Source organism: Quercus lobata, chromosome 1, assembly GCF_001633185.2.
Source record: "Quercus lobata isolate SW786 chromosome 1, ValleyOak3.0 Primary Assembly, whole genome shotgun sequence".
NCBI lineage: Eukaryota > Viridiplantae > Streptophyta > Magnoliopsida > Fagales > Fagaceae > Quercus > Quercus lobata.
In genome coordinates this window covers 16,547,170-16,572,768 of record NC_044904.1, presented here as the reverse complement: position 1 = coordinate 16,572,768, position 25,599 = coordinate 16,547,170, and the positions used below count along the sequence as shown (strand labels likewise).

Here is a 25,599-nt window from a genome sequence, read left to right as displayed (position 1 = left end):
TGTCATATGAGCCACCATTCTGTTACAAATTATTTTCCAAATAATTAAGATTTTATATCTAGGAAACAAACATATATACTTGGATGAGCACTTGATGAATATCAAAATCAAAATCAAATTTATGAACACTTTAAGTGCCTTGGCATGTATTTTAGTCAAATTACTCACTAGTCCACATTAGCATATTGTAAAATACTATACATGGACAATTTAAGATTAGAGAAAACAAAATCCTTGAGTCGCACATGTTATGAAAACAAATACATACAATGTAACTACCAATGAAAATAATAAAAATTTCTCTAACTAAAATCACTAAACAACATAGTGTAAGATAAAATTTAGAGCATGCAACGGAAACAAAACAAACAAAAACATACCTCTAGTTATAGTTGTTTAAGTGCTTAAAGAAAAATAAGACTCACTATATGATAGTGTATATAAAAGTTGTCTTCTAGTCTATGACCTTTATTTTACACATTTCCTTTTGATAGAGACAGGTTATATACATAGGCAAGATTAGGAACCTTTTAAATTAAGATTTGTTCTATAACCTCCTTTTATCAAGGAGTTTAAAACTTGTAACTTCAATGTGTTTAATAACCAAAGGGGTTATACCAATTGAGAGTTACTTAGAAATTGTTATTCACCATAACGTCTTTTACAAATAAAATCCTTAAAACATAAGTTTTCATTTATCATTTAAACGTGGGCCAAATAAAGTTTTCTTAAAATCTTGCAGTTCTCTCCTCTTACATTCATGAGAGTACCTATTAATTACTCCCTCAATCAAGTGATTATTATTAATTAGAGAGGATAATATGCGAGCCATCTATCAATCATGGCATCGACCTCCTTAGGCTTGTACTCTTCGGCTACATGACCTGCTCCCTGCATTATTGGAATCAAGACGCAATTAACATTAAAAAAAAATTGTGTGCATATTTAGAAAAAGAAAAATAGCTAAATTAAGATTTTTTTTTCCTTACCTTGACACTTGAGTATGTCATGTAGAAATCATTATTTCTGTACCTCTCTGTGTATCTATATGAAATCATTAACAATATAATTCCACGTTTGAAGTTAGTAAACATAGTTTAGAGTAGACAACTCAAAGTTGAAAAGAAAAGAAAGAAAGAAAAAGTTAGCATAAACTGCATAGAATTGAAGTTGGTAATAATCCAGAAACTAACCCTGCAACTTGAGCATCAACAAACCATGCACGCCATGAATCGTCCAAAGTCAAATTCAAAGACCTTATCATTTCTTGGGTAGCGATATGTGGTATTGACATGTCTAGATCAGCACTATAAGACATCAAAAATATGATTAATTGCTACTGGTAATATAAAGTAATTAAAAAAATAATGATACTAACAGTAATATACACGACTCTTGCAAACAATGACAAACCTCTTATATTTTATTTTCAATTTCTGTGTTACTTCATATGTACATGCACAAGTGCACTGCTTGACCTGTAATTACTGTAACATATATGGTTGATGATTTCTTCAACAAATAATTTTTTTAAGAGTTTTCAATAGAAATGTTCATAATTCAAAAAAATTTCACTTAAAATGTATCAATATATATACTCATATATGTATCCTAACCTAAAATTAATGTTCTAATTTCCATTAGATCTTTGGCGGTACTACATATGAAACTTAAGAGATCTCACATGACTCATCAATAATCATGACATTGGCTAAGGAGTTGGGTCCTTCACAACTTGGCTTAATGATACTATTTGACTTCACAGTCTGTTATTGTAAATTGAACCGAATTACATGTTCGTATGACCGAATTTATCAAACATTTTCAATTATGTATATAAATTTGTGTCACAGCAATTTCAAAATATTGTAAAAAAGGAAAAGTGACTGCAAAAGGAAGTTATGAGCTAATACCAATATATGAGAGCTCGAAGGTTGGTTCTACTGAGATTTTGATGGTAATCAATAGTACTCAAAATATTCTTTGTGTAAGCTAGGCTGGAGTTGCACATATGCCAATAGCCTTTGGTTCCCTAGCATCATATGAAGTTCTCAGTTAATTACAAAATGAAAACTCATGCATCTAATTGTATCATTGTACATATATAAGTTTTATGTACCTCCCTAACATAAAGAGCTTCTCGAACACTTGGATTATTTGCCCAAATTTCAGCTAGTAGAAGCTCGTAATCCTAAAATGTAAACCAATCAGTTATGTACATACTTTCCAAAATAAGATTAGAAGCAAATGAGAGAGAGAGAGAGGCTTACACGACACCAAAATGCACTATTTCGAGGCAATGAATGGAGGAAATAGTTGGGAGTACTCATGAGAATTTTTTGATCCCAATCTACTTTATCTGCTTTCAAAGAACCCTTAGCACATACCGGTTCTAGAACTTGAGCTGTGTTTATTCCACGGAGTAACTGCGCTATCAAATGGTGACTCATTCTCAATGGGTACAAGATGCAAGTTACACAACTTGAGTTTAGGGTCATTTTGTCCCATTATGTTTACAATTTTGGATTTTTATCTTAGTGTTATATATATACCACTTTGTTTCAGTCTCTTTCATCTAATTTTGTTGATGAAATGACCGTTAAATGCCACATCAACTTAAATCAATGTAGTTTTAAATTTTAATGTATTAAAATTTTTTAAATAATGATGTTGTTTTGTCCATGTGAAGAAAATACTTAAATGATATAGCATAATTGGACCAATTTTGGAAAATATTGTATGCTTAAGTTAGGGATGAAATTCCCATTAAGCAAAAAAGTTAGGGATGAAATTCAAATTTTCAAACATAAATGAAAAAAAAATCAAAATAACTCTAAACTTAAAAGGTATAATTTACAATATACTCTTAATTTTATAAGGCAAAAGCATTTGTTAACTGACCTCATCTATAGCTTCAACATCCGCCATACATCCTTCGTTGGTTGGATCTATATTGACATAATCACCCTTGCAACTTGTTTTGGCCGACTTGAAAAGGGAAATAAAATTACATCAAAATTCAGAATTCATATAATATGAATTAACAAATGAATTTTAGAGAAAATAAGATAATAAGATATTGTGTAAACAAGAAGCTAAGCGCATGTAACTCTATGAATCCAGCACTATATATTAGTGGTTCTAACATTTACTTGCGAATTAGGTGGGAAAAAAAATTCAAGAGTGGAGAGAGATATAAAGAAAAATGACATTGGTCTTTATAACCTTAAAAGCATCTGGTAAAATAAAAGAAAGAAAAAACTCATACTATTCATGATTATTTATTTACACTGAACCTTACACAAGATACGTATAAGAATTAAAGTTAATTTAATTAGGAGAATCCTTTGATTAGACTAAAATCAAGAACAATTAATATATATATATATATATATATATTTTTTTTTTCAGTCAATCAAGGATATTAATGTGCTAAATGTGATATTCATGATAGACTAGCTAACAAGTAACAACATCTATATATATATATATATATATACATAGCTAAAAAGGTTTTTTTTTTAATAATAATATTTTTTTTTAAAGAGAGATTTATTTCATGAAAAATCACTGTTTATGCGCATGATAATTGTTTTTCTCATGCGTCATTAAATCTTAAGCTGTGTTGGAAATAATAAGGTGACAATGAAATAGAGAACTTTAAAGGCTTCATATATTACTAGCAAAGGAACAATAATAACCCTATCGGGAGGAAATGAGATAGAACTTTAAAATTTTATGTAACTAGCAAATGAAGAGTAATAACCTTATAAAGTTCATCTGATATAAGAGTCAAACGATGAGCAGTTGGAACTTTTGAGTTGGCATCAAGATATGAATCTGACTTTGGGCTCGAGAGCACGTATCCCTGATATTAATTCCAATAATTTCATGGTCATACTTAATAAGCAAAAGAGAATGTTGTGATACTTTGTTTGAATTATAAACAAGATAAATTTAAGAAAATGCTAAAGTTATATGTTATCCAATGGAATTATTTCACAACAATTAATTTTCCATATTATTTTCTTCATCTCTTCCTTCCTTTTTATTTTTAATTTTTTATTTTTTAATGAATGTAAACTAGAAGGAAAAAGTTTGGCTCCAAACTTTTCTGAAATCATCTCACTTCATTCTATTACATGGTGATTAAAGAGATTATTTGTGTATAGTTTTAGTGACATGACTCGGTTAAACAATATACGTCAATAGTTTTATAAATCACCATATAATGAGTTTAAAAATATAGCTCCAAACAAATTTGGAACCAAAGTTTATCCTAATATTTTCAAATTATTCTAAACCATGTAGATCTGTGTCATTGTTAATCTAGAAAAATTTGAAAAAATTAACTAGGAAGAGATCATTTTCAGAAGTTCGTACTTTGATATTAAAGTGTGGCTTGTGCCCAGCTTCGTTTGCTGCAATTCAACAAAACAAAAAAGACCAGTCTTAGTAAGTGGAAAACAACAATTTAATTACTGGGTCTTGACGAAGAAATAAACATAAAGCGTGCATAGGCCTCGTCAATGGGCCGGGCCGGGCCAGCCTGACCCGTTTTTACTTGGCCCATGGGTCTAATGGGCTGGGCTTAATGGGCTGTTGACTAGTCAATGGGCTGGGTCGGGCCGGGTTGGATGGAAAAACCCTAACCCATGGCCCTACCCATGGGCAATGCCCATTTGGGCTTTAGCGGGCTGGGCTAGTGAGGTGGGTTTAATGGGCTATCCATGGGCATTTTTAACAGGTCTTCAATGGGGTTATAAAAATTTAACCAAAAAAATTATAATTATATATTATTACAAACTATCAAATTGAACAATTAAATCTACTAAAAAGATTCTATTAAAAAAAATACTAAGACATACCTCTTAAAAAGGTACTAAAATAAGATTAATTAACTTTTATTGATAAGAATAAATAAGTACATTGAATTAAATATCAACTCTTAAAGGAAATATTTGAAGAATAAAATATCAATTCTTAAAGGAAATATATGAAGAATCAAATATCAACTCATTAAGGAAAGAATTTCTTCCAACCAACGATAAGCTTTTATTTTTTTAAGGAATTTCTTCTATAATTGTAACTTGTAAGGAAAGAATTGGAATTTATCAAAGGAAAGAATGACTTTCTTTCCAGAGGCACAGAGGTAAGGCAACAGTCATCTTAGTAACTTTGTTTTAAAAATCAAAGTTACTAGACTAATACCAAAATATATATTTATTATGCATATTGTATCACAATCATTCCAAGTATTTAGTGGTTAGGTGTGTGGTTTTAAAGTTTTTATAATGTCTAAAGTTCAATCCCTCACCCACCCAACTCCCGAATTATTTTGTTATAAATTTTGGGCAATGAGTCAGGCTAACGGGTCGAGCTACTGGGCTGGGCTAATGGGCCGGCCCACCGGGCGCCCATGGGTAAAGAAACCAACCCATAGCCTGTCTCATTGGGCTACTGGGCTGCCCACGGGGTTCAATATTACCGGGCTGGGCTACCCATTAGCCTGGTGGGCTAGCGGGTTATTGGGCCAGCCCATGGGTCATGGGCTATTTGATGACCCTTAAGCGTGCATAATTGCACACACTCAAATATACGTATTTTATTTCTCAAAAAACAAATTATATACATATATATATATATATTTTTTTTTTTTCTACATGAGCTAATAGTTATTGTCATGTAAAAATGTTAGCGTGTTACCATCATATATTTTTTGAACTGTGACTGGAATAAGAATGCCAGAATACGAACCACCACCAAGGTAAAGATGATTTTCTGCAAATTCGGGGTGATCGATCAACCACTGCATGGCAATTCCAAAAACACAAGACGATCATCAAATATGACAATATTTGTGATATTATTTACTGCCATATAATCTTGTAGACTTGTAGCCACGGTGATTTTTTTTTTCAAGCATGATCACTCGTGCAGAGTTGGATGTTTCTTAATTAGCCCCCAACACACTTCTAGAGTTGTAGTCATTCACCAGTTAATTTTGTTTACATGTTGATTTTCAACTTTGCAATGCTAGATACACACAAAATCATAATTTTTTCACAATTTACTTTAGGTAACAAGTTGTGATTGTTGAGGTGTACGTATAAAACAACTTAGTCCAGCCCACACGGTGTAGGCCCAATTGTACGGGCATGGCCTAGGTTTCCTATTCCTAATAGAATTAGGAGAAAACAATGACATGCATATATAAGTGAAGCAAACGGGTGAAGGGTTTGGAATATATATATATACACACACAGAGGCAGCCGCATAAAGTGTAAGGGTGAAGAGTTCTGGCTGGAGTGAAGAAAAAGAAAAGAATAGCAGTCAAAGAAAGAAAGGTGTGTGTGTGTGAGAGCAAAGAAGATAGATAGATTTTCTTTAGCCATGAGATAACACAAGAGAAGATTAATTTAGAGTTTTTCTCTAAGGATATAACTTGGGTACTACAACCACGGGTAGTTTTTGTATTCAAAGTATGATTGAAGATTTCAAGTGAATATATATTATTCCCAAAGAGATATTATTGTAATTGGTGTGGATTTCAAGTTAAGCATAAACTTGAGAGGATATTGTATTTAATTTCATAATAGTAAAATCATTGCATTTATGTAGATGTAGACAAATTGCTAAACCACATAAATATTATCTTGTGTGATTATTAGTAGCTCATATAAAAGTTTTCTGTCAATGGTTTTAATTAACAAATATACGATGAGAAAGCCCTTATGTCACACCTTTTGCAGAAAATTATAAAGATTTGCTACTGATTTTTGGTCGTCCGAATAGTAGCCCTCATAGCTTTTCGAATAAGAAAATCCAGTGCCAACCGGTGCATCTATGTACAATATGTTAAGGCGCTGAAAATTTGATCACATTAAATTGAACAAAGTTATAAAGTGTATAGTCTATAGTACCAATAATTTTTCATAGGAATGATCAATCATGTATTAGAGGCCAGAAGTTTCACACCTTTGTCCAAGTGTCCGAGTTCAAATGAAGTGTGGGTAGCCGTCTTTCAGAAAATATATAATCAAAAGATAATGGTCCTACACATGTATGAATAGAGGCAAGTTGAGAACAATACTCTAAAGTACTAATAATGACAATAATTAAGGAAACTCATCCGGAAATCACATGCTATTAAAATCCAAAACTCACCCGCAAGTTGAGAACAATAATTTTTATGAAAAGTCATTTATTTACCAAAAAACAAAAAGTCCTGTTCCGAATGCTATAGGGGTGGCTCTAATTAATAGATAGTTAAGAGGAAAAAGTTAAAAAAAAAAAAAAAAAAAAAAGTACTCTTTAGATTTGTTTGGTTGAAAGAATGAAAAAATTAGAGGATAAAAAATATTTTTTCTCCTCATTTGTGTTTGGTTAGGGGGAGTGGAAAAGTGGAGAGATTAAAAACTCACCCAAAAATGACATACTATTAAAGTCCAAAATTCATCTCAAGTTGAGAACAAATAGTTTTTTTAATTTATTTAAGAGAAGTTGTTTATTTACCAAAAAAAAAAGGTCCAATTCCAAATGCTATGTTAAAAAATACCCTAAGGATCCGTTTAGTTGAAATAATGGAAAAGAAGTTTTTTTCTCATTTGTGTTTAATTAGGGGGAGTGGAAAAGTGGAAAAATTGAAAACTTTTTTGTTTAGTTAAGAAGAAAAATAGAAGATGAGAAAATGTGATTTGTATAAATTTACTATCATGCTCATATTAGATTAAAAAAAAATTATTAAAAAAATAGTGTATGGATGTGCATTTCATTAAAATAGAGAGTACAAAAATCCAAAAGAAACAAGGAAAAAAAATGAAAGAAAAAACAGATGAATAGCGGGTAAAAAAAAAAAAGCACAAAAAGTAACAGAAAATGACAAAAGGAAAAAAGAAAGAGTGGAAAAAAGAAAAGAAAAAAAGAATAGGATAAAGTGAAAGTGAACGTTGCACAGTGCAAGGGGGCAATTTGGTCTTTCCAAGTGGGACTTTTTTAATCTCAAGTTTCTCCCAAAATTGGGGAGATTGCATTTTTTGTGGGAGCTGGGAGAAAACACGACCTCACTAATTTTTCTTTCCATTTTCTTCTCTTGTCAAACACTCTAAAATACCATTTTTTTTCCCACCCATTTTCTTTCCTATTTTTTTCCATCCACCAAACCAAATGGATTGATTTATTAAATAATTTTAGAAAGTTTTTATAAGAAAATAGAAAAGTAACTTTTTTTTTAATAATTTTTTATATTTTCCATAAAAGTAGTATCAAAACTTTCTCAAAATAACCTATTAATAAATGCTTTAAGTGTATCCGTTAACATGAGTCTATTATTTGATTCTTAATTACAGATATTTTTTATCTTAGTAGTTGTTGAAATTTGAAAGCAAACATGATTGTTGCTAAAATAGTCAAATTTATATCATGGTTATTAATCTCATTGTTAATCCTTGAGTAGCAAAAAAAAAAAAATTAAAAAAAAAAAATCCTTGAGTAGTGAGCACTAAATAACAAATTAAAATTTTACCGTTTGCATAGAAGAATGGACTGAAAGAAGAACAACCGGGCCCTCCAGTAAGCCAAACTAGGAGTGGATCACTTGAAGGTTCTCTTTGAGACTCAACAAAATAGTAAAACAACTGCACATCATCCATTTCACCCACACCTACGTAGCTGCACAACAAAATCTTCAATCATTGAGATCACTATATGAAATCTTTAAATGATAATCACATGCGCACACAGAGATATATATAAGAAAAAGAATAATTTAGGTTTAAGTTACAACATGATCCTAATAAAATATTATACTGTGACTGTTTAAGAATTGTTTACTTCCAATAACTTATTTGCATAAGGTAAAACAAAAAGCTAAAAACCGTCATATTTTCAAAAAACTAAAAGTTGCATTTTTTAAAATAAATCTGAGACAAAAAGTAACTAGTGTGGAATTAATAAATGCTCTCTTGGTGCCTATTTATGCCGGATTTTATATTAATATAATATGATTTACAATCTAATACTAATCTAAAAATTCATATATTTAATATATTTGAAAAATCTTAAAATCTAATATTATGAAGAAAAATGCTAATGGATGCTTTTAGGATAATGGTTAACAATCCATTTAAAGAAATTTTTTATGGGAAAAAATGAAAAATTAATTAATTAATTTGACAGTTTTTTTTTTCATTTCCCATAAAAATTATGTTAAAACTTTCTTAAAATAGATTGTTAACCACTGCCCAAGGGCATCCGTTATAAACTTTTATTGGTGAGATGGTAAATGTTTGAATAAAGATGGTTATTAGAAAAGAGAAGTGATATGTTTACAACATTTTCACAATAAATTATAAGTGGTAAGTTGCTGTTAGTTATAATTCAAATCTACCACTAAAATTACTTTTTTAGCCATTAATAAGGCAGTAACAACCTGTAAAAATAGGGTCATTCTACCATACTCCCTTTTTTTTGGTGGGTACGGTACCCATCTAAATCTGAACCATTAATTTAATACTATTTTGATCTTGACCAATCATTTAATTTTAAAAGATACTAGTTACCGGTTAAGCAAGTAATATATATAAACTAAAAGAAAAAAACAAGAAAGAAAAGAAAATAACAAATCAAATTTCTCTATGCTTTTTTCTTGTGTTTACGCTCTATCTGATCTTCTTCTAGGTTTCTGCCTCTCTAACTTCTTCTCTTCCAATCCAACCATAAGAACCCAGACAGCTGCTAAACAAAACCCTACCCACATGAGAAGGAACAGGGTTATACACTCCAGTTCCAGCCATTCTCTTTGCTACTCTTGTCTTGCACACCCACAACCTTAGCTCGGCAGCGCCACCCACAATCTTCAAGTTCTCTCTCTACTTAGGATTATACATTGATATGGGTTTATATTTTTGTCTCTAAATTTTGTGGGTTTATGCTATTGTTGTTTTGTTTGAGTTTTGGTTGTTATATATCAATATATAACTTTGGCACATACCTTTCGATTCCCTGCCTCCTCATTCTAATTGATTTTGAAATTTTGATTATTTTAGTTTTTAAGTCATCCACGGAAATTATTTTCTGCTTTCAGACACAGTAATATATGATATATACTCCTAAATATATAATGCCAAAAGGCACAACTGAATAAAAATTCTTTATTAAAAAAAAAAAAATCTTTGTTATGCTATGTCGCCAAATTGGCTAGTTGATCAAGGTTTGGTGGCCCATCCATGAATTTATTTTTTTCAATCAACTTGGTGGTAAGAACACCAATTTCACTTCAATTATAGATTTATAGTTATAGTTAACTAGACTTTGTTGATAAAGAACACCAATATCTTATTATTTTTTTCCACACTAGACCATCAATTGGTGTTGAGTGAGAGAGAACTGTAGTAGGGGAGGCAGGCAGAGTCCTAGTAACCTAGAACTTATAATGCAAATTTATAATCATTAATCATCCAATATAAAACTTCGTGTTCTACACACTTCATGTTCTATGTAAATACTCAATAACTCTAGTTCTTGATCATATTTTGTCAAACTAATGGAAGTATCTCAAATCTTAATTTAAGTTTATGAAAATTGAGAGCAGTACCCAATCTAAACAAAAATATAAATATATTTTCATCACTCTTCCCTTTCCTCTCTTCTTACTTTTAAACCAATTTAACCAGTTAACATCTCATTCTTCTAATTTACAAAAAACAACACACTCCTTTCATTGTTGAATTGTATTCTACAATATAAAGTTATATCATTGTTCCACATATGTGCAATAGAGAAGCAAGCTTATATATTTGGTCGACTTAAGAGATCCAAGCATTCCATATACAGCCCTGCAAAATAAACTGTACTGATGTAACTTTGTACCAAAATTATGACTACATTTTTTGCTTGTTATTTTTTCTTTATTTGGCTACAAATAAATTTATTTTAGAATCTCTAAACATATATAATAACTATTATTCATGAGGTTTTCCTGAGGTTTTTTTTTTTACACATATATAATGTTGATGGCATCCCTTTTTCTTTGCCTTATTATTTTACACCAATGTAATTATTCTGTGAAAACTGCTTCTAGAACCAGCCCTGTTATCCAAAATCTTTTAAGGCTTCTCTTCCTAACATGTCAAGTTCTAGCTAGCCTAGTTATCCAAAATCTTTTCATGTGAACAGCCTGTAGGGTTTGATTATTAACATCTGGTTAATAATAATAATCAGTCTAATTGTAGTTTGTCGTACACTAGTTCTTGGTTTATTATCCTAGATTTGTAGTCTTGGGAGAGTTAATTCATCAAATATTTTTCATCCCCAATTTTCAATCTGCTAAATTTATTATCCCCTTGGAATCTTACTACTCCATATGTTGTAGACCTAAATATCTTAGCTTTTTAGCACCTCAGTTTTTGTACTTTTATGTTAATTGTCATATTATTGATTTCTAATACATTTTCTACACTTGTATATGGACAGTGGACTGAGTGGAGTCATTCATCAAGCAAAGTTGGAACGTTCAAGGACAAGGTGGAAGCCATCCATTGACATGATATTTGCGGACTTGGTTGTTAAGCATATACAACTTATGAAAGAGCAAATTACTTTTAGTTGTTATAAAGTATTAGTTCTTGGAAAAATTGAGCTACAATGGTATAGATTCTAATGTGATATTATAGCGTTTTTAGCCAAAAAAAAAAAAAAAAAAAATGAAAGTTATTGGCAAAACTTGATTCAATGGCGAAATTTAATTCATTCATGTGTAGACTTCATCTGTGTGTTAAAAGTTAAACTATAACATTTCCATTGAAACTATTAATTTTTGGTATATGTTATATCTTAAAATGCTACTATAAGGGATTTACTGAGATGTAGGCAGTTAAAAAAAAAAAAAACCATTAGATATGAGTTAAGCATGTATCTATTTGAACATTGAAATTTCATTTTGTGCAGGTCTGATTGGAGTTCAAATTGGAAAATTTAGTGGTTTTGAACGTGAGATTTGATGTTGGCTTCCAAAAAAAATTGTTCATTACATTAAATATTGGGGTTGTCAAAAATTGTTGATGGAGAGTAGAAGTAAGAGTGTGAATAAATAGAAATAAAAATTAGTAGAAGTAAATAATCAAACTTTTATTAGATTTTTAAAAAATAAATATTATAAGAGTGTTACCAGAAGGTCATTTTTAATTTATTGAAATGTTTAGTATTGAAATTTCATTTAAAGCTAACTATCTTAGTAATTTCATTTAACCTTAAAAAAACAAACAAACAAACAAACAAATAAGAAGTAGAAAGGGAAACCATCAATGTAACATTGAACTTTGATCATTTTTAAGCTTTTAAGGGTATTTCAAACATTCTATAGGTATCGAGGGCATTATGGTCTTTTTCTTTTGTTCTTTCAGTCATTTTTAGTTTTTAGGGTCATTTGGTCATTGTTTAGGTTTTAAGAGTATTTTAATCATTTTTTAGGTTCTAAGAGTATTATGGTAATTGGTGAGGGTTTGGGGGATATTTTGGTCATTTTCAAGTTTTATGAGGTATTTTGGTCATTTTATAGGTTTCTAGGGTATTGCAAAAAATTTCAAGGTTTCAGGGTCATTTCGATCATTTTAAAGGTTTTATGGGTATTTCAGTCATTTTTTTAGGTTTCAAGTGCATTATGATCTTTTTTAGGTTCTAAGGGTATTTCAATAAATTTTTATGTTACAAGGTCATTTCAGTCATTTTTTTTGGTTTAGAGTCTTTTAGGTCATTTTTTAGGTTCTAAGCATATTTAGGTCATGTGTGATGTTGATACTGTCTAATGTAACGATGGAATTGTTAAATGTGAGAAACAAATTAGGGTATAACCGAATATGATAAAAGTACAGTCATATGTGATGTTGATACTACCTAATGTGACAATGGAACTATCAAATGTGAGAAAAAAAAAATGAACCGTTGAATGTGGCAAAAGTAAAGTAATATGTGATGTTGGTATTGCCTATTGTGACAATAGAACCATCAAATGTGAGAAAACAAATAAGTGAATCATCGATTGTTACAATTTCATTCCTAAAAAAATTATTTTATTAAATTAGTAAAATTTACTCAAAGAAAAAGGAGTTTACAGTCAATTCAACGAGCTCCAAAAATATCAAGTAGTATGCAAGCTTCAAAGTTCAAAAACCAAAACAAAGGAAAAACATTTGATATGAGTTAAGCATGTATTTTGATTTTTTTTTTTTTTTAATTTTATGTTTTGGGGTATTTTGGTCATTTTTAGGTTTTAGTGGTATTTTGATCATTTTTAGGTTTCAGAGTATTTCGCTCATTTTTTAGGTTTCAAAAGTATTTTGGTAATTTTTAGGTTTTGGGGGTATTTCCTTTATCTTTTTTTAGGTTTCAAGGGTATTTTGGTTGATTTTTCGGTTTTGGGGAATTTAGGTCATTTTTTAGGTTTCAAGGGTATTTCGATAATTTTTTATGCTTTAGGGTAATTTCGGTCATTTTTTAGGTTCTAAGGGTATTTTTATCATTTTTTAGGTGCTAAGGGTATTTCGGTAATTGTTGAGGGTTTCGGGGGGTATTTTGGTCATTTTATAGGTTTCAAGGATATTTCAAATTTTTTTAAGGTTTAAGAGTTATTTCGATCACCTTTAAGGTTCTATGGGTGTTTCGGTCGTTTTTTAGGTTCTAAGGGCATTACTGTCACTTTTTAAGTTAAAAGGTCATTACAATCATTTTTTAGGTTTCACGGTCATTTATGTCATTTTTTAGTATCTAAGGGTATTTCAATTATTTTTTAGGTTTAGAGGGTATTTCAGTCATTTTTTAGGTTTTAGGGTCATTTTGGTCATTTTTTAGGTTTTAAGGATATCCCAATAATTTTTGAGATTTTTGGGGGGGTAATTTTTAAGTGTTAGGATGCATTTTGGTAATTTTAGTATATTTAAGGGAATTTCAGAAATTTTAGAGATTTTAGGAGTATTTTTGTTATATATATTTGTCGATTATTAAGTAATTTGATGGGGTTGGGTTGGGTTGGCTACGCCCATTTGTAATGTTGGTATAGTTTAATGTGATGATGGAACTGTCAAATGTGCATAAAAAAATTTAAAAAAAAGAACCATTAAATATGACAAAAGTATGGTCACATGTGATGTTGGTATTGCCCAATGTAATAAAGAAACTGTTAAAAGTGAGGAAAAAAATAGGGTACCATCGAATGTGACAAAAGTATAGTCAGACGTGATGTTGGTACTGCCTAATATGACAATCGAATCATCAAATGTGAGAAAAAAAATAAATGAACCACTGAATGTGACAAGAGTACAGTCACATGTGATGTTGGTACTACACAATATGAGGATAGAATTGTTAAATGTGAGAGAAAAAAAAGGAACCACCAAATGTGACAAAAGTGTTGTCAAATGTTATGTTGGTACTACCAAATGTGATGATAAAATCATCAAATGTGAGAAAAAAAATAAAGGAAGCATCAAATGTGACAAGAGTACAGTTAAATGTGATGTTAGTACTGCACAATGTGATGATGAAACCGTCAAATATGAAGAAAAAAAAAGGGAACTACTAAATGTGACAAAAGTACTGTCAAATATTATGTTGGTACAACTGAATGTGACAATAGAACCATCAAATGTGAGGAAAAAAAAAATGATCACCAAATGTGACAAAAAAACAGTCACATGTGATATTTGAACGGCACAATGTGAGGATAGAACCATCAAATGTGAGAAAAAAAAATAAAGGAACCATCGAATGTGACAAAAATACAGTCACATGTGATGTTTGGTACTGCACAATGTGAGGATGAAACCATTAAATGTGAGAAAAAAATAAGAGAATTGCCAAATGTGATAAAAGTACTATCAAATGTGATGTTGGAATTGTACAATGTGAGGATGGAACTGTCAAATATGGGAAAAAAAAGGGGGACAACTAAATGTGACGAAAGAACTGTCAAATTTGTTAAAACTACACAATGTGACAAATAGAATCATCAAATGTGAGAAAAAATAAGAGAACCACCAAATATGACAAAAGAACTGTCATATGTGATGTTGAAACTGCACAATATGAGGATAAAATCGTTAAATGTGAGAATTTAGTAACTTGGTATAGCAGGTTGCTTACTAGTGGGTACTGTACCCCCAAAAAAATGAGAGGTACAATAAAATTACCTGTAAAAATATATCACTTATGACATGTTATAAAAGTATTGTGGACATAATATTTTTCTTTAGAAAAACAACAGTTTGATGGCATAGTTGTTAGATATATATTTTTTGAAAGAGGATAGGATTTTAATTTATATTGTTTGCTTTATGATGATTACTCTTCATTATCGTACAAAGACACAAATTAGTTTTTGTATAGGTATAATTAATCCAGATTTTTTATTCGACAATAAAAAATACTTTATTAGTTGAATTAACTAGATTTACCAATAAAAATAGTTCTCTAATTAAAAAGCATTAGTAACTAATAATATATTAACTAAACACTGTAGAAGATAATTGAACATGATTTCTTAAAAAAAAAAAAAAAACTAGCAAATAAAAGTTACAGCATATAAGTTAGAAAAGTGAATTATTAAGTTAACTAACCCAGTTTCCAGCTTGAATGGGAGATCGCCATCAAAACCTGGTAGAGTCTTGACTATGGAACGAGAAGTGGCAAAGCTAGAATTGAACAAAATTAGAAGAAGCAGATATGAGCAAATCCAAGTAATTCCCATAGCAATGAGCTCTATATAATATAGATAATTCTCCAAATTGTTCACTTCATGTTTCAGCGTACTGGCACATATATATAATATTACGAACGTAAAATGGTTTAATGCCAATCGTGAATAACTTCCTGTGTGGTCAATATCATGCTTCATGCAGATCGAACTAACAGTCAGCAGCAAACGTTCCTATTTTTCCAATTTTCAAATGAGCAACAATCTCAGTGGCGGAGGATCAAAGGGCCCACCACCCCCCCCACATATTATTGAATCGACCCATCAAGTGAGACAAGGACCCAATACACGTTTTTTTTTTTTTTTTTGCTAGGTGATTTTGTGGTAGTTGGAATAGTAATGGGCTAACGACGTAGTTGGAATAAGAACATGTACTTTCAGAAGACAGAGACATGATGCTCATTCATATAGGGTAATTATAAGTTTCACTAATTTAATTCATGATTGAATCAGCCCATCATGTGAGACAAAGATCCAATACCACGTTGTTGCAGTATTTTGAGAATACAAAATAAACTAACCTATTTTCTTTGTGCCATTTATGAGGTAATTGGAATAAGAATACGTTTTCTATGCCAATAGGATGTTTGGGTCAGATTCATCAAAATTTCACATATTTTAAACCCAAGCCCAAATCAGTCTTAGCCTCTTTGGCCCACTCCTTTATAATTTCGGGATGTAAAATATTTTGAAAACTAGTTTGGGATTCAACAGCAACCAATTAGGCAATTAGATTTAAGAAATTAAAATATTAAGAAAACACTAATAAAGAAATGCATGATGATACGCAAATTATGTAATTATGCTATTTTCTTTTAATGGGAGAAAGTTAGTTTTTATTTTTTTTTTTACACTTCTTAGTTTATATTATTAAGATCACATTCATCAAATTCTAAATAAAATAATCCACCACATATATGATATGATAAACAGGCCGATGTAACAGGTTGTCTAGTGGTAGGCAGTGGCAAAGCATCAAAGGGACTAGAGGGGGCCAAGACCCCCCAAACATTTTGAAAAATATTTATTTACTATATGATGTATTTATACTTACATGTAGCACTTTGGGAAAATACAACTTGGCCCCCTTCAATTTGTTATTAAATGTCTAAATTCTTTTTTGTGTAAGCATAATAACAAATAAATTAAGTAATAATCCTCTCATAATATGTGACAATATATATTAGGTTGTAAATAGCATTAGTGTTTTTTTTTTTTTTTTTGGGTGTGTAAAATGTAATAATATCTTTTCAAGTGTGATATTTTTTTTTTCTTATTCCATGTAATTTTCAATCATTTTAACCACATATCTATAATTTATAATTGATTTAATTATAATCTTTGGCTGCCAGCAAGTTGTTAAAAAAATCATGTTTCATTTAATATTTAGGTAACTTATAAATCATAGAGTACATAATATACAATGACATAGTATTTTTTTTACGTCTAAAAAATAATTCAAAATAGAAACATAAAATATAAAAAGAATCCTTCAAAGTATTTTACATATAAATGATAATGATATGAACTTTTTTTTCTTCTTCTTAAGTTTTGTGTGGTTTAGATATAAAGTACTTGGATACAATTTATAATGGAATATAGTGTCGGTGAATATATATCATGCTTCATACATATGGATCTCACGCATGCAACCAACAGTCAGCAGAGCAAACGTTCCTATATTGTTCCAAAATGAGCTCTTCAACTAGAATTCCAATTCTGAAAACATTAAAAAAAACAAAAAAAGAAGATTTCCCGTACAATAATGTCGGTGGCAGCTAGCTGCCTGCCATTTTGTACAACCTCATCCCATTTTTGCGTTTTGTAGTTTAGTCACAAATTTTTACACCAGAAAATTTAAGAAAAATATGCACTCTATCTCTTGCATCTTTAAAAAAAATTATAAATTAATAATTTTTACACTGCATGATGCACTGAAAGAGAATTGAACTTAAAATATATTATATTTTATCATTATTTAATTCGACCATTATTATTATTATTATTATTATTATTATTAATGTTCAAGTGCAGGCGTGAACATTAATCTGAAATTTGAATAATGGCAAAATATAATGATGGTCGAATTAAAATGATAAGGCAAAATCTGAAATTTATTGTTTTATTATTATTAAAAAAATAAATAAAAAGCTAAAGTTTGAATTTTGAAATGACACTCACGTGGGTTGTCCCACATCAGGCACATTACACACAAAACTAAAAGCCAAGAATGAAAAAAAAGCCAAAAAGACATTTGAAGAAGCAAAGGAAAGAAAGACTATTAGATCTGAAAAGTGAAATTTAGGATTTATGTTGTTTAACTAACAGTTTTCATTGTTTAAATAATATAACACGTATTTTTATAATATTTTTTTATTCACACGTATTTTAACAACACTTAAACAACGTTATTTGAACAATATTATCAAACGAGCTATTGGTGGCCACAACTACAATGGAAATGCACTGAAGACAACGGCAATGCGAGCATGAGCTAGTAAGTTACAGAGAGAAATTATTAGATCTGAAAAGTGAAACTTCTTTTCTTTTTTTTCTTTTTTTTTTTTTCAGTCCGATATTAATATTTTCTACCAAAATCTAATTTGTATCCTGGTATGATCGGAATAACCTGAAATGGACCGGTATTTAAATTAGTACGAAATGAAGATGTTTTTGTACTGACTTAAGTGCTGGCACAAAAAATTTTAGCCGTATCAACTGATACGTTATGAAATTCCTTCCTTGAATGAGACACCAATGAGACAAGTATCTCTCATCCCACTAAAAGAAGAGAGCTCCATCACTATAAATAAGGCCTTACCCCCATGCAAAGGGTTTTAGAAAATTATTAAGATAAGTCTTAAGAGAAAACTTATTAGTGATCTTGTATTAATTTGAGGAGCCTTATAACCTCAGAATCTCTTACTTGTGCTTTGTTTTGTTAATATACACTTCTTTATTTTTCCAATTTATGTTTTCTTGATTTATTTCTTTAGTTCTACCATGGTAAACTAACTTCCCCTTTCCAAACAAATTAATCGTGTAAGTTGAAAAGCCTTCGAGGCCCACCTCGGAGGATTTGACACACACACAATAGTAATATAATTGGATTTGCCATCTGATCTATAAAATTCTTATATTTAATATATTTTGAAAACTAAAACAAAGTTCCAAAAATATAAATTTTTTTTGATAAATCCGTTTGATCTTTGATGTTTGGCAAACATTATGGATATTAGAAAATTAGACATTCACATCAACTCATGCAAAAAATTTCGTTTGTTACTATATAGTAACTTTTGCAAATATTCTTATACCATATAGTTCAATGGCTTGTTTGATGAGCTAGTTAGTTATATATGATATATCTAGTTAAAAATTATTTTTTTTTGTCAATACAAGATAGAAATACTCTTATGTGTGTGAAGCTCTCTTCTAGCAAACATTATGGATATTAGAAAAGTAGATATTCACATCAACTCATGCAAAAAATTTTGTCTATTTAGCAGAAGAATCTACTCTTTTTTCTTTTTTTTTTACATACTAACTTTTGCAAATACTCTTATACCATATAGTTCAATGGTTGGTTTGATGAGCTAGTTAGTTATATATCTAGTTAAAAAGTTTTTTTTTTTTTTTTTTTTTTTTTTTTTTTGTCAATACAAGATAGAAATACTCTTATGTGTGTTTACACAACACTATTTAGACTGAGGTGCGTCACTCGCTCTCTTTAAGGAGATTTAAGCTCTTAGTTGGTTAAACTTTGTAACCGGTGCAGACCTTTTCCATTTTTGATACCTCCACTCTTCACCTCCCCTTGTGCACGTATCTAGCCCAATATCTGAGATAATTCATGTTAGCCCATTAATCACCACAATTAAAAAGAATAAAATAGTCTCTCTCCTTTTCAATGTGGGATTAAACATTTTCACAACTCCTCATCTTCTATATTCACTTCCACATTTTACATTTATGTTGTAACATTTATTCATTTTAATTATTTAATATTAAAATGCCCCAACACAAACTTTCCTAAAAAAGACGGGAGCAATGCTATTGTTCAATGTTCAACAATCTAGGGTATGGGACTTTTTTTTTTTTTTTTTTTTAATAATACTTCCATCATTTCAGTATATAAAAAAAAAATCTAGATTTCTAATTCAGGAATTTATCTATATATATATATATATATATAAAACCGAAGCCTCTGCTGGCACCACAATTTTCCACGTCAACACAATATTTAGAAAATAAAAAATAAAAATAAAAACATTATAACACCTCAAAACCCCAAAACCCTAGCAAACTTACCCCTCTCTCAAGTTAAGAAATATAAAGCCACAGTTTCTGCAAACTCTCTCTCTCCAAACGTAAATATCAAATTCAACCCCTTTAATTTCTCTTTATATTTTTGAGGCTTCTATAGAGTTATGTTGAGTTATGTGTATAGAGTCATAATACTCTGATATTCCTTTCGTTAATTGAAGGCCTTAGAGAGATAAGTGTTGTAGTTTGGAACAGCAATACAAAAGACGATTTCATTGGCAGCGGAAAGTAATTACTTTGTCTCATATTTTTGTTTTTTGAATTGATTTTGTGTGCTTTTTAGACTCTTTTGGATCAATTTTGTTAATTGGGTGTTTTTTTTTTTTGATAGCGTCCGATTGGAGAATGTTCTTTCAAAGGGTTACGACGACCGCACTTGGTGTCTGTATACTAATAGTGGAGGGGTAAGTGCTATAAATTACTAACCCTTTTAAGTGTATAATCTGTTTCTAAAATTATCTATAATATTTTGTCCTCCGAAAATTTTATCTCTTTAATTTTAGTATATTGTGTTTCTTAAACTATAGACAGATTTTCTTTGTTTCTTATTTTCAATAATAAATCATTTTATTGCAATACCGGTAATTGTTTGAGAAATCCAATATGTTCATATCTCTATAGAATAGAGAATAGTAGAAGCCAATTTTATTACAACTACTTAAATTGAGTTGACTTAATTCCGTACAATTACAAAGTATAGCATGAAAGATAATGGAATTAATTGTTGTAATTTTTATTTTCTTTCCATGTTTTGAATTTCCATGTTTTTATTGTTGATGAGAAATTAAGGCTCAGTTGCACAATATGTGTAAATTCTTCAGAAGGCTACTTTAAATAGTAAGTCAATGTGTCTCTTACATTTGGATATTAGTTAGAATTATTTTCAAATGATTGTACCAATAAAAGTGAATGTGTATAAATTTTGTTTAACTATCCCGTGCATCACATGGGTTAGCGACTAGTTTATTTATTAAAAGGGATTTCCAATTTTGTTGTTGTAACCAAGACATCATAAATTTTTTTTATACACCACATTATTTTTGCTCTTATTGCCCGTGGGGTCAAATATACAATGTCTTTTTGGAGAAAGAGAAAGAAGGATAAGATCCACAAGGAATTTTCTTTCTTTATCTGGTTCTTTTTTATTTCTCTATATTTGATTGTTTTGTTTAGTGGTTGGGAAATTGAAGGAAAGTCACATAAATTTGCCAAGGGGTTTTTCAATTAGCCCTAGCAAAATTGGATGTGGACTGTTAACCCGTCTGAACCCGTAATAAAAAGAAAGAGTATGGATAATAGGAAGCAACTCATTTTAGTCCTTTTTTCTTTTTTGCATTGCATTGCATTTATTCAATTTGACTTTACCAGTTTACTTGATTCCTCCCATTCACCAAGGCTTTATCATAAAATTTAAAATTTATTTTATATACTGTAAACCTCGCATTGAGGGAGGCTATATTATAAAATTTAATATTTTATTTTATATATTGTAAATGGAAATACTATAGACGGCCAAAATGGAAAAATACCCATTTCGCCGAAACTTTCTTACAAAATGCCCCATGTCTGAAACTATTTAGGGATATAGTCCTGTTTTGAAACTCGATTTTTAAAAAATCGAGTTTCTTGAAAAAACCAGCATGGAACTCGAGTACCATGCTAGGTTGTTTTTTTTTTTTTTTTAATTTTTTTTTTTTTTTAAGTTTGATTGCCTATAACTCGATTTTCGCCAAATCGAGTTTTTCATTAAAACTCAATTTTTAGAAAATCGAATTTAAAACAAGAACATATCCCTAAATAGTTTCAGACAAGGGGCATTTTGCTGAAAATTTTTGGCAAAAAGGGTATATCCCCATTTTGGCCTACTATAGACAATACTTGAGTTTGGATTACCTTCTTAGCTTATTTACGAGTATTCACATTGGAGTTGCTAAATATTTAGCTTTTAGCATTTCAAAAAGTTACTTTATTTCCTTTAACACTTCGCCTAACAATACACTATACATCTCACCTCTTATTTTAGTACATCACTCATTGAGATAAATAATACATCCACCCACAAAAATCCATAGCAACTAGACACAACCACCCACTACCACAACCAGCCACCATAACTGCCACAAGCTCCTACAACTAGCCATCACAAACACCCATTGCCACAAGCTCCTACAACTAGCCATCACAAACACCCATAGCCACTATAAATCTTGATTAAAATACCACAAACACCCATAGCCACTATAAGTCCACAACTCTTGATTAAAAAAAAAAAAAACCACCACAAGCTCACCTCAACAACCACCACAAAACCCAACAATCCATAATTGTCGCCGCACGAAAGGCTAAATTTTTACTACTATACTCTAATTGAGAAATTAATATAACATATAAGAACACCACTTGAACTAATAGTTTAAATCAATGAATTTGGGCCTAATTATTTTTTATTAACTAATGTGTAGCCCAGTGCAAATGCACGGATACAATTAAAAATAATCACAAATATATGATTCAAATCATACATTTTTTTAGATAATGTAATTCCACGTTTGAAGTTAGTAAACATAGTTTAGAGTAGACAACTCAAAGTTGAAAAGAAAAGAAAGAAAAAAAAAGTTAGCATAAACTGCATAGAATTGAAGTTCGTAATAATCTAGAAACTGACCTTGCAACTTGAGCATCAACAAACCATGCACGCCATGAATCGTCCAAAGTCAAATTCAAAGACCTTATTGTTAGATTCTAAAGACTTAGGTATTTATGTATTTAGAACTCTAATGTGTATTGTTGGCAAACCATGATCAAAACAATGTGTTTAAAAGTGTTTTAGTCTTGCTCAAAGTTGTACATTTTATGTAAAGTTGGAATCGAGTTAATGCAGAAAGTATTATGCATTTCGGCCTGGCTCGATCGATCGAAGCTTAGGCTTGATCGATCGAATCTCAGGCAGAATGTTTTTTTCTGCAGATTTCCAACTCAGCCCTAGTTGTTTAAAACGTTTTAGGGTTTTCTAATTTGTCCTAAGTATAAAAGACAAACCCTAACCATGTTTTAGTATTGCTCATATTGCTGTTTATGTAAATCTCTTGTGAGATTTAGAGGAGCTTTCATTTACACAAACTTAAGGTTTTCAAGAAGAAGATATTTTCTACACCTTGATGATCAACTCGGTTGCTGCCATTGAAGTTTAAAGAAAACACAAGAGGGTGTACTTGTATCTGGTGGTGAATCCAAGAAAGAAGGAGTCTGTGGATTCGGAACTTGCATGTGGTCATGTCAGTAAGTTCTACTGGTTGGAAGCAATAAGAAGTCGAGCGTGGGGGCTTGTAAGTCTTATTGTATGAACTTCGATTCTTTCAAGATAGTGGATTCAAGTTTACCTTGAGGATAACTAGGTCAAATCCTCCCCAGGTTTTTACCGGTTTGGTTTCCTGGGTGATCATATCTTGTGTTATTTATCTTTTCGCTACTTTGCATGATATGATCTTTGTAATTGTGATAACCTAAATTTGTTAAATTGGACTAAGTAACAACTTGGCTAATTACCTAGGTTAAATCAATTGTGTTTTAAGGGGTCTAAAAACTATCAAGTGATATCAGAGCGGGTTGCTCTCTTGTTGTTGATCTTTTGATCACTGAGCCGATCCTTGACCCTTGTTGTCATGGAACACGGACACTCTCTAGTTATTCCTCCACACTTTGATGGGAATAATTATGCTTATTGGAAAGTAAGGATGAAAGCATTCTTGAAATCGATTGATGAGAGAGTCTGGAACTCCGTTGAATACGGATGGGAGAAGCCCACTACTCCTGTTAATGAGCGGGAAACTTCTAAAAAAGAAGCAGCTGCATTCAATAGCAAGGCTATGAATGCTATCTTTAACGCTATTTCTATGGAGGAATTTAAGAGAATAACTAATGTTGAGGTTGCTCATACTGCTTGGAATATCCTCCAGATTGTGCATGAAGGCACAAAGGCTATCAAAATCAATCAATTGCAGCAATTGACTTCTAAATTTGAAAGCATTAGGATGTCTGATGATCAATCTTTTGATGAATTCTATGCTAAATTGAATGATATTGTTAATTCTACTTTTAACTTGGGTGAAATCTATGATCAACCTAAAATTGTTAGGAAGATTCTTAGATCTTTAACTGAAGACTTTAAACTTAAGGTGACTGCCATTACTAAAAGCAAGGATGTGGACTCCATCCCTGCTGATGAACTTGTAGGATCTCTTCAATCTTATGAGTTGGATCTACCCAAATCTACCAAATCCAAATCAATGGCTCTTAAGTCAATTGATGATGTTGAAGGTGGTGGATTTGATGATGAGCTCTCTCCTACAGAGATTGCTTACCTTGCCAAGAATTTTAGAAACTTTCTCAAGAATAGTAACAGAAAGGCAAGAGGCACGAACACTGCTGAACCTAGAAACTTTAGGAAGCATGATCCCACTAAGGTTAACAATAATGATAAACCTAGAGAAAAAGTAGGTCAATCTTCTAATAATTCTTTGGGTTCTCAGTGTTTTGGATGTTAAGAGTATGGTCACATGAAATCTGAATGTCCTACCTATTTGAAGTCTAAGGGTAAGGTTATGGCTGTAACCCTTAGTGATGGTGAAGTTTCTGATAATGAGTCCGATTGTGATGAGGATGGAAACTTCATTGCTTTCACCGCTATTGCTGTAGTCAATGAAAGCATATCTGTTGAAGAGAACCCTTCTGATGGGGAACTCTCTGAAGATGCAGATCTTCAAGAGGCCTATAATAAACTTTGCAAAGATGCTGCAAAGGATACTATGAATGTTGAACTTGGCCTAAAGAAAATTGAATCTCTTGAGCTAAATAAGAAAATTTTGCTTGTAAAACTGTTTGATGCTAATGAACTTTTGAACAATGTGAAAATTGAGAATATGCTTTTGCTTGATAAAGTTAAATCTTTGGAACTTGATTTATCTGATGCTAGATCTACTAGTTATAAACTTGATCAAATGTTGAGTGTTCAAAAGTCTCCTTCTGACAAATCTGGATTAGGTTATGTTGAAAACATCTCTGTGTCTGCTCCCCATTCCACAAACTTTGTCCCTTCATCTTCTTCTGAACCTTCTGTGAGTGAGATTATGAGTGAAACTGTCAAACCCCCTGTAAGTGAGGTTGTCAAACCCATAGAAGTCTCATCATCTAGGAAGATTAGGGTTGATCTGAAAGAGTCTAAGTCCAAGAAGCCTACCCTATCTAAGGACAAGACACAAGATAAACCTGCATGGGTTTGTCACTTTTGTGGAAATTCTGGACACATACGTCCAAACTATTACAAGCTGCAAAAAGCAAACAAACCAAAAGTACCAGTGCCTCAAGCACAAGATCCTATGGTACTTATTAGTGAATTGGTAAAGGTTTTAAACCTTTATTCCAATCTTGGAGTTGGTAATCATTCCCATGTGAATAAGAACTCCAATGCTCATGGTGCATCTAAAAGGTTTTGGATGCAAAAGACTCGAACTAACTGAGTCTTTTTGACA

General features: G+C 31.0%; 1 protein-coding gene across 2 annotated transcripts; it reads right to left on the bottom strand.

Annotated features, from left to right (window-relative positions):
* Positions 1-528: 528 nt before the first annotated feature.
* On the bottom strand, positions 529-15,819 carry LOC115981196 (serine carboxypeptidase-like 16). 2 transcript variants are annotated; one of them, XM_031103373.1, is made up of 14 exons: positions 15,609-15,819; positions 8,525-8,670; positions 6,979-7,055; positions 6,744-6,866; positions 5,758-5,809; positions 4,384-4,421; positions 3,767-3,868; positions 2,902-2,988; positions 2,271-2,426; positions 2,120-2,191; positions 1,914-2,032; positions 1,194-1,307; positions 990-1,044; positions 529-891 (listed from the first exon to the last, which is right to left on the bottom strand). In XM_031103373.1, the coding sequence occupies exons 1-14, from the start codon at positions 15,737-15,739 to the stop codon at positions 808-810; spliced, it is 1,356 nt and encodes a 451-aa protein (XP_030959233.1). In that variant the 5' UTR covers positions 15,740-15,819; the 3' UTR covers positions 529-807. The 2 variants fall into 2 exon arrangements, with proteins under 2 accessions (XP_030959233.1, XP_030959225.1); XM_031103365.1 differs by having other exon boundaries at positions 5,707-5,809; positions 15,609-15,818.
* Positions 15,820-25,599: the final 9,780 nt, after the last annotated feature.

Coding starts and splice junctions, on each gene's coding strand:
- LOC115981196 (XM_031103365.1), bottom strand. CDS start 15,739: ATGGGAATTACTTGGATTTGCTCATATCTGCTTCTTCTAATTTTGTTC. Junction 3,869..4,383: donor AGCCACACTTTAATATCAAA/GTACGAACTTCT, acceptor AATTAATATCAG/GGATACGTGCTCTCGAGCCC. Junction 892..989: donor TGACATACTCAAGTGTCAAG/GTAAGGAAAAAA, acceptor CCAATAATGCAG/GGAGCAGGTCATGTAGCCGA.